General features: G+C 66.4%; 2 protein-coding genes across 2 annotated transcripts in view; one reads left to right on the forward strand and one right to left on the reverse strand.

The window, feature by feature from the left end:
* Positions 1–119: 119 nt before the first annotated feature.
* PFL1_01170 (uncharacterized protein) lies at positions 120–6,979 on the reverse strand (the record flags this gene model as incomplete). The annotated part of the gene is made up of 2 exons (XM_007878673.1): positions 120–359; positions 497–6,979. The coding sequence occupies 2 exons, from the start codon at positions 6,977–6,979 to the stop codon at positions 120–122; spliced, it is 6,723 nt and encodes a 2,240-aa protein (XP_007876864.1).
* Positions 6,980–8,359: 1,380 nt separating this feature from the next.
* The window catches only part of PFL1_01171 (uncharacterized protein), a gene marked incomplete at both ends in the record, with an annotated part of 6,989 nt that continues 5,813 nt past the window's right edge, over positions 8,360–9,535 (forward strand). The window contains one exon of the mRNA XM_007878674.1: positions 8,360–9,519. Within this exon, the coding sequence (XP_007876865.1) occupies positions 8,360–9,519 (1,160 nt within the window). The remainder of the gene's footprint in view (positions 9,520–9,535) is intronic.

The raw sequence follows: 9,535 nt of genomic DNA on the forward strand, positions 1-9,535 counted from the left end.
GGGGGTGGGATAGGGTTGCACTCGTTACTGCACGGAGTTCGATTCCAATCGAGGGCGGTATAGGAAATCGCGTGCGACGACGACGATCTACTTTCTCTTTACGATGATAAGCTGGCCTCCTAGCTGGACGCATCCGCCATTTCCTGATCGGCATCCGCCGTCGCCGTGGCAGTGGCGCCATTCGGTCCTCCACCCTCCTCCTTCTCCTCATCTTCCTCATCCTCGTCGTCGTCGTCGTCGGATTCCTCTTCATCCGAATCGACACCCTGAACGACGGTAAGTGGACCGAGGTCGAGTTCGCGATCCGCCCCGACGTAGCTGTCGCACATGAGGTACAGCTTGAGCGTATCGTGTTGACCCTGCCGATGGCGAAAGGACGAACAAGAAGCGAAAAGGGGAAAGCAACAAGTGTCAGGTCAGTTTCGGTCAGGATATAAACGATGCAAACCCCCGGGCACGCGTGGCCCAAGTGGGGCAAGATGACTTCGCAACGCACCTTTGGCAGTTCAAATTCGAGCTTGACGCGCAGCTGCCTCTTGAGCGTCACCTTTTTGATGCTCAGCAGGTTCCGCCGACCCGGATCGCCCACGACGATCCACCAGTTTGCCAGCTTCTTGTTCGGGTAGAAGGGCGCAATCACCGTCTCGTCCGCCGCTCCCTCATCATCCTCGTCGACGTCCTTTTCCAGGTCGACATGAAGCGTGATGGGGTTGCCGCTCGACAGCGCGTCGCGGTCCTCGATGTCGAAGCCCACCTCGACGTAGGGGAACGAGTTGGTGAAGCGCGCCACGTCGGCGAGCTGGCGCCGGTCGAGCTGGAGCAGGCGGTCGCGCTCGGCGTCGTCGAGGTCCGGCAGCGTGTCCGAGAGCGCAAAGACGTCGTCGATGCCCTTGGCGCGGCAGCGCTCAATCGTGGCCGCGGTAAAGTGGGGCACCTGGCGCAGCGGCGAGTCGCGGTCCCACACGGCCTGCACCACCATCTGGCTCAGCTCCATGGCGACGATGGCGTTGAGGTGGGCGTTGCTCGACATGACGTCGACGCAGGCGCTGAGCAGGTTGAGCACCTTGGCCAGCACCTGGCGCTGGTCGGCCTCGAGGTCCGCCGGCAGCGTCAGGCGCGCAAAGTGGGCCTGGAGCAGCACAAACACCTTGTGGTAGGGCGACGTGAAGCTGATCCGGTCGAGCTTGAGCGGCAGCCGGTCGTAGATGCGCTTGAGCACGGCGTCCTCGTGCTGGCGGATGGCCACGTCCTCGAACTCGGCGGCCGAGCTGACAATCTCGAGCAGGCCGCGCAGCTTGGTGCGCTCCTTGAGCGACAGGTTGAAGACGTCGATGGTGACGTAGCTGACGTTGTAGAAGCTGGCAATCATGCCCAGGTTGAGCGGGCTGACGTCCATGTCGTCCTCGATGGCGATGCACTTGCTGCCCTCGAGGTCGGCCAGCGTCGTCTCGACGAGCTCCGACAGGTAGTCGCCAATGTGCTGCATCGTCCGGCCCTGGCAGTTGTACGCCTGCGGATTCTGCTGCAGCCGGCGGTAGAGGAGCGTCCAGGTGAGGATGTCGACGGCCGACTGCTTGTCGTCAATGGTGCGCGCCACAATCTCGGCGTTGAAAAAGTCCTGGGCGTAGGCGTTGAGCCGGCTCTCGAGCGGCAGGCCCTCGGCGAGGAACTTTTTGAAGTAGTCCTTGCGCGTCGCCTGGCACAGGAGGATGCAGCGGCTGCTGCCGCTCTCGTCGGGGATCGTCGAGCGCCCCACCATCTGCAGCATGTCGGTCAGCGGGTAGTCGATGTACCGGTGCTCCTTGCCCTCGTACGTCTGCAGCGACAGCAGCAGCACCAGGTGCGCCTGGAGCGGCATGCTCCACGCCGTCTCCTTGCTCGCCACCACCACCTGGATCGCGCCGGCCGAAAAGAGGCGCTCGACGATGCGTCGGTCGCCGCGCGACATGGCCTCGTGGTAGTAGGCGATGCCCTGCTCGAGCAGCTCGGCCAGCTCGCGGTCCTCGACGCGCTCGAGGTGCGGCTTGAGGTCGGCGGGCTCGATGTTGAGGAAGCGGCTCTCGCCGTCACCGCCGCCGTCGACGTCGCTGTCGGCCATGACGTAGGCCAGCAGGTCGTTGGCCGTCGACCTGGCCTGCTTGCGCGACGGCACGAACGCCAGCACGGGCTGGTCGGGCGCGTACTCGAGGATGGCGAGGTAGGCCGGCTTGGCCATCGCCAGCATCATCGAGGGGAAGTGCGGGATCGAGAAGCTCTGGATGTGAACCTCCATGGGAACGGCTCGCGCGCTCGGCGCAAAGTTGAAGACGCTGCCGCTCGGCGCGCCGAGCCAGTCGCCGACGTCGCGAGCGTTGGCGAGCGGCGCGCTCAGCGCCACCATCCGCGTCGGATTCTGCGTCTGGGCCGCCACGAAGCGGGCGCGCGACGCGACAATCTCGTACGTCGGGCCGACCCGCCAGTCGCCAATCATCTGCAGCTCGTCAAACAGGTAGAGGGCGACGGTCTGCACGTTCTTGCGCTGGCGCCAGCGGCGCGAGAGGACGTCCCAGTGCTCGGGAGTCGACACGACCACGTCGGCCATCTCGAGCAGCCGCAGGTCGGCGCTCGTCTCGCCCGACAGGCCGACGACCTCCTTGCCGCCGCGGTACGCGCCAAACTTGGCCTTCCACTCGGCCACCCGCGGCGCCACCATCGCGTCGAAGGGCACGATGCAGACGGCGCGGCCGGCGTCGGCGTCGTGCCACAGCCGCAGCAGCGCCAGCTCGGCGCAGACCGTCTTGCCGCTGCCCGCCGGCGCGCCGACAAAGACGCTGTCGTCGCCGCCGTAGAGGGCGTGGAAGGTCTGCGTCTGGACCTTGTTGAAAGTGCGGAACGCCGACGCGTAGACGGCCTCGGCGGCGGCGTCGCGGAGCGCCGACACCGGCTGGGGCTGCAGGTCGAGCAGCGGCGTGTGGGGCGGGAAGCGTTCGGGCAAAATGAGGTTCTTGAACGAGATGGGCAGCCGCACCTCGCTCTGCAGCCAGCGGTCGCTGACGACGCTGATGTAGTAGTTGGGCGGCACCGGCTCGGTCATGGGGATGGTGAAGGTGACGGTGTGCTCGTCCTCGGCGTAGCGGCGGAGGAGCAGGAATTGGTCGTGGAAGAGGACGACCTCGCCGTCGACGTCCTCGACCAGGATCCAGAACTTCTGGGCGCCGCCGTGGACGCGCTCGTCCCACTGGAAGTCGGGCGTGATGGTGAGCTGTACGTGGAGGAGGGAACGGGTGAGGGGCTGGAAGAAGGCCTGAAGCTCGAGGCGCGGGAATTGGTGGACCAGGCGGTGGACGAGACGCCCAGCCTTGGGGATGCCGATCAGCTCGCCGATCTCGTTGGGCTCGAGGTCGCGCAGCCGGTTCCAGGGGTACTCTTTGCGCTCGAGGCGGCGGACGAGGTCGGCAGGCACGCCCTTGAACTGGCGCAGCGGCGTCATCGACCCCCACTGGCGGCCCTCGACCATCTTGCACAGGTCGAGCGCCAGGTGGCTGAGCTTGGCGTAGCCGCGCTTGAGGCAGATCTCAAAGATGGCGCGGAGGATGCGGCCGGCCGACTGTGTGACGTAGACCATGTCGGCGGCGAGCACGTAGCCGTCGAGCTTGAGCTGCGAGATCCACGTCTGCAGCAGCACGTTGACCTTGGCCGCCGGGTCGTCCATCGACTCCTTGACCGGGATGGGCACGCGCTCGATGAGCTTGCCCACCTCGAGCTTCTCGTCCTGGCGCACCACCTGGTGCTTGAACTCGTTGGATAGGGCAAAGATGCGGAAGAGGTCGATCATGCCCAGGTGGGGCTTAATGTGCTGGTGGTAGGTCGACATGCTGGCGTGGGCAATGTAGTAGTGCGACGCGATCCGGCCGAGCTCGTTGGTGGCGAGGTTGCCCGTCTTGCGGTCGTAGCGCAGCAGGCCGCACTTTTCGAGCAGCGCCGCCGCCGAGTGGACAATGTCGGCGCGCTTCTGCTCGAGGAAGGGGTCGTCGTCGGCGTAGTCGGCGGTGACGCCGTACAGGGCGGGCGTCCGCAGCATGCGCACGTAGAGGTAGGTGTAGCCGAGCCAGGCGACGGCCTCGTCGCGGTTGCGGATGGTGCCGAGCACCACCTCGGCGTTGAGGTTGTCGGCGAGCTTCGACACCAGCTGCGACTCGATCGGCAGCTGCTGGTTGAGCAGGCTGAGGTAGTAGTGCAGCTCCGAGTGGTTGGTGATGATGATGCCCTCGCCAAACGTGTCGTACTGCGGTCGGCCGGCTCGGCCGAGCATCTGCAGCATGTCCTGCGGCGTGATCTCGCACCAGCGCCCCTTTTCCGGGTTGTAGATCTGCGTGCCCTTGATGATGACGGTGTGCGCCGGCAGGTTGACGCCCCAGGCCAGCGTGGCGGTCGAGACGAGCACCTGGAGGTGGCCGTCGGCAAACAGGGCCTCGACGAGCTGGCGGTCGACGCGGTTCATGCCGGCGTGGTGGATGCCGAAGCCGTAGGGCATCACGTCGCGGAGGCCCGGGTCCTGGACGTTTTCGAGCTCGGTCTGGAGCACTTCGCGGCTGGCCGGCGACTGCGGCAGGAACTGCGAGATGGTGTCGCGCTCGATGGCCTGGTCGCGGATGAACTGGGCCGTCTTGGCCGTCTCCTTGCGCGAGTGGCAGAAGATGAGGACCTGGTTGCGGCCCGCCTGCTCGAGCGTCTTTTCGTAGGTGACCTCGTTCATGACCTGGAAGCGCTTGATGGCCTTTTTCTCGGTGATGCCGATGTACTCCTGCTTAAGCGGGCAGGGGCGGTAGTTGGCCTCGAAGTAGAAGAGGCCGCTCGACGGGTTGACGCGGAGGAAGGTGGCGACGTCGCGGTAGTTGGGCAGCGTGGCCGACAGGCCGACGAGGCGGACGGGGTCGTTCATCTGCTCCATGCGGCGGATCGTCCGCGCGATGACGGCCTCGAGCACGGGTCCGCGGTCGTCGTGGAGGAGGTGGATCTCATCGACGATCATGAGCCGAACGAGGTTGGTGTACGACGTGTCGGAGCTCTTGCGGCTGATGACGTCCCACTTTTCAGGCGTCGTGACAATGATCTGCGTCTCGGCGATCTGGGCCTTGGTCAGCTGGCTGTCGCCCGTCAGCTCGTTGACCGTGATGCCGTAGGCCTGCAGGCGGTCGCGGAAGTTGGCGGCCTGCTCGGCCACGAGCGCCTTCATCGGCGCGACGTAGACAATCTTGAAGGCGTCGAGATCGATTGCGCCCGTCGCCTCGTCGCGCCACTTGGCCACCTCATTGAGGATGGTCAGCATCGCCACGTTGGTCTTGCCGGCACCCGTTGGGGCGCATAGCAGCATCGGCTCGTCGGAACCGAACGCCACCGGGTAACAGCGCGACTGAATCGGGTTGAGGGTGGTGGCGCCCGGGAAGGCGGCCTGGGCCCAGAAGGGCAGGCTCGAAATGGTCACCAAGTCACCCTCGGGGATCGTCTTCTTGACGGGCGCGGGGATGTGGATCTCCTCGTAGCCCTTTTTGGTGTGCTTGACGGTCCCCTCGGGAAGCCGCACCTTGGCGTTGGTGTTGAGGTGACCGCCCTGGCTGAAGGCCATCGCCTCGAGGTCGACGCCGCGCCGCGGCTGCGCAGTCGAGCCGGGCGCAATCGTGGCGCGCGACGTGAGCTTGCGGGCGCGCTGCTTGGCGTCGTCGAGGTCGATCGGCACGAGGCCTGCGGGTGCCGCCGTCGCGCCGGCCTTGCCCGAGCTGGCGTCGGCGCCGCGGAGCGCCTTGAGGATCCACCCGACGCCCTTTTCGCGCATGGCCACCTCGACGTTGACGCGCTCGTCGTCGTCGGCGCGGCCCAGCTTGGTGCACCACACGACCAGCTCGCGGTTCTTGGTGAGGATCTGGACCAGGTCGAACTTGTCGTAGTCGTAGAGCTCCATGAGGCTGTTTTCGCACTCTCGCGTGTCGGACTCGGACGAGAGGATGTCGAAAGTGGCGGTCGTCTTTTCGCTGGCCTCGTGGGCATCCGGGTAGTGCTGCGATACGAGGCGTTGCAGCCAATAGGCGTCGATCTCGTGCGGCGAGACGGCGGTCGGATCGCGGGCCGACGACGCCTTCTGCTGGCGCGATGCCGCTGTGGAGCCGATCACGAGGCCTTCGTCGCCGGCGGCGTCATCCCCGCCCTCGGCGGTGGCCTCGGCCTCGTCTGCGGCTGCGCCTGCGGTCGCTGCACCATCGCCTCCTGTCCCTTCGTCGTCGTCGTCGGACTCGTCGTCTGACCCGTCGCGCACCACGTAACCGACATCGTCCTGGTCGCTCTCCTCGTCCTCGTTGTCAAAGAGGACGGCGACGCCGTTTTCGTCGTCCATGAGGGCGTCGCGCTTGTCGGCGTCGGGGTCGGCCTGGTCGGCCTGGTCGTGGTCGTAGTCGGTGATCTTTTTCCCGAGGTTGACGAGCTGGCCAAAGGTCTCGGTGGTCAAGGGGCCGACAAACTGCTCGATGTCGCGCTTCTTGTCAAAGTCCTTGAGGTTGTCGTCCTTGAGCACCTCGAGCACCGTGTCTGCGGCGGAGCGTACGACGTCCTGTGCCTGGTCGCCGAGGGCGGTGTGTACGAGGCTGAGGATGAGTTCGTAGACCTCTCTTGTCTCTGGGGTGCGGGGCTGGTAGCGGAGGCCCTCGAGCTCTGCGGTTGCCTGGAGGATGTCTGCGTAGGTCTGTGTGAGTGCGCCAGCCTTGCGCTTTGGGTTCCGCTGGCGGAGCTCGTCGTGCTCCTCTGCCTTTTTGCGCTTCTTGTCGATGTCCTTGATGCCCTCTTGGCGCACGGCGGAGCCCATCTGGCGGACGTCGATCCTGCCTGCGAGGGACTCTGCCTCGCCGGTGGTCTCTTCGTTTCTGCGGGGACCTCTGTCGGCATTGAGGACGAGCGAGGAGAGGGCCGAGTACTGGTAGCCCGAGTAGTCGGGCTTTCCCTTTGGCGGCATGGCGACGAGGTGTGGAAGGGGTGGCGAGGGGCGATGCAGAGGCGGCAGTCGAGGGAGCGGGTGGTGGGAGGGAAGCTAGGGGAGGGGCGGACGGGCGGGCGAGGGTGGGTTGTTGATGGATGCTGGTGGCTTTTTGCCAGCCGGCGCGAGGGAGCGTGCGCCGGTGCGGTGCGGTGGCGTGGCTGCCGGCGTGGTCGCCGCGGTGCCTTTATGAACGGAGAGGGCAGTGGCAATCGCGGTGGCGGTGACGAAGGCGGTGCGGACGACGAGTGTGTGTACCTTGGATGCCAGCCGCTGTTGCTGCACCTCGTTGATACGCGAGGGAGCGTGGGAGGGGGGGGTGGGGCGTGTCGGTACGGGAGAGAGCGGCAGGTGTCGGCGAGGGTGCGATGGCGATGGCGATGGCGGTGGTGGTGAGCGGCGAGAAGAACGGCGACGACGAAAGGTGGAGCGCCTGGCTGGCTGGCTGGCTGGCTGGCTGGCTGACTGACCCGCCAGGCGCAAAAAGCAGGCAGGCCAGGCAGGCCAGGCAAAGGCCTACGAGGCGCGCGCGTCGACTTTGGCAGGTTGAGGGCCGCTGGGCCTCGTCAGGCTGGCCTGGCTGCTCGTCTCTGTTTCGGCTGACTCTCTGCCTGCCAGTCTGGCCTGGCCTCGCCTGCTTTGCGCGGTGAAAATTTGCGTCAGCCTAGGCCAGGCGGGCGTCGAGTCGAGTGCCTTTGCAGCCCAGCCTGGCAGGCAGGCAGGCAGGCAGGCAGGCCCACCCGCCCTCTTCCTCGACCCGTCCCGTCCACTGCGGCCATCCGTCGCATCCACCCTCACCCCTCGCCACCATCATATCACCATCACCACCGCCGCCGCCACCGCATACCACGCGCACCGGCTGCCGAGTACCATCGCTCCACCACAAGCACGGCAGCGACGGCGACGGCACACAATCCCCTCTGTCAGGCCCTGCCCGGACACCCCCGGCAATCGGCCCTTTGCTCCCAATCCTGCCATCCGCCGCCTGGACTGTCCTCTTCCAGCCTGTCTTCTGACTTAGCCGCGTCGACTTGGGTGCGCTGCCGGCGCTCACATTGGTCCATGTCGGCCGCTGCCCTCCTCGGGATCCACTCTCTCGCCACCCAAACCACACCTCATCAGCTCGCCCCCCTCGCCTCACCACCATCACCCGCGCCGTCGCCCAATTCCTCTCGCCAACCTGCTCACGCCTGCACCATCGCCCGTCGCCCTATCAGCCCGACCTGTCCACGCCCACCCTAGCCTCTCTTCGCCACCAGCTCCTGCCGCCGCTTGCCTTGCCCATCTGCACATCGACGCTTCCACCGCCACCTGAGCATGCCTGACAATGGCCACCAACATGCCATCCCTCGCTCCATCATGGCTCTAGACCCTCATTCGGCTGCACAGCCTCCCAGGCAACCACCCTCCCACAAGCGCAAGCAGTCCGCAGCCACCTCTGCCCTCACCAACCCTCCTCCTCCTCCCTACAAGGCGCCCCGCCTCGACCGACCCGCGCCCGACATGATTGTCCCGCCGGCAATGGGCATCTTCACCCGCGACTCGTCCCGGCCCACTTTCGCATCCACCCCATCCGGCACCAAACCGCCCCTCTTCTCCTATGAAGCCATCACCGCAGCTCCACAGCCACCGCCGCACTCGGCCAGCCGATCGCCGAACACCGCTGCTGCCGGCCCTCTGCACGATGCCACCGAGGCCGACACCACCGGCGACGCCGACAACGACCCAGACGACGACCAGGGCACCGTCGACGAAGATGCCGGGGTCATCAGGTGCATATGCGACTGCGACGACGACGACGGCTTCACCATCCAGTGCGACCGCTGCCTCGTCTGGCAGCACTGCGCCTGCTTCGGCATGTCCCAAGCCAGCGTACCCGACGAGTACCTCTGCGAGCAGTGCTCCCCCAGGCCCGTCGACGTCGCCTTCGCGCAGGCCATCCAGCAGAAGCGCAAAAACGACGAGGCACGCAAGGCGCTGCTCCTCGACCGCAACATCAAGCGCCAAACGCACAGTGCCAGCATCATTGCCACCACCTCGGCCGCCACCACCACCGCCTCCACCACCGCGGCGATAGCGGCAGCCACGACGGTGAGCTCCTCGTCCGCCTCGGCCGCCGCATTCGCTGCGTCCAACGGGCTGCGCGTCGACTTGGCCGGCCACCGGAGCGCGGCCGATGCCGCGGCATCAGACTTGCAGCATCTACCAGATCCCGGCAACGTTAGCAACGCGCGCGCGAGAAAGCCGAGCCAGGCCCTCGACCTCACCAACACTCATTTTGTCGTCCCGGAGGTCCCGGCCAGCGGTGCGTCGGGCTCCGGCAGCGGCGGTGGCAGCGGCGGCAACGGCCGCAGCGGTGCCAAGCGCAAGGGGCAGAAAGGCGGGCGTTCCAGGAGCGGCGCTCCCGAGACGCCGCTAGCCCACACCCCGAACCGCGGCATCCTGACGCCGAGCCTGCGTGACGACCGCCTCGAGGACCCCTTTGACGCCGCCGACAAGCTCGAAGCCTGGCATGTCGAGTTTACGCCGATTGGC

The sequence above is a fragment of the Pseudozyma flocculosa genome (genome assembly GCF_000417875.1).
Source record: "Pseudozyma flocculosa PF-1 unplaced genomic scaffold scaffold00003, whole genome shotgun sequence".
Classification (NCBI taxonomy): Eukaryota; Fungi; Basidiomycota; class Ustilaginomycetes; order Ustilaginales; family Ustilaginaceae; genus Pseudozyma; species Pseudozyma flocculosa.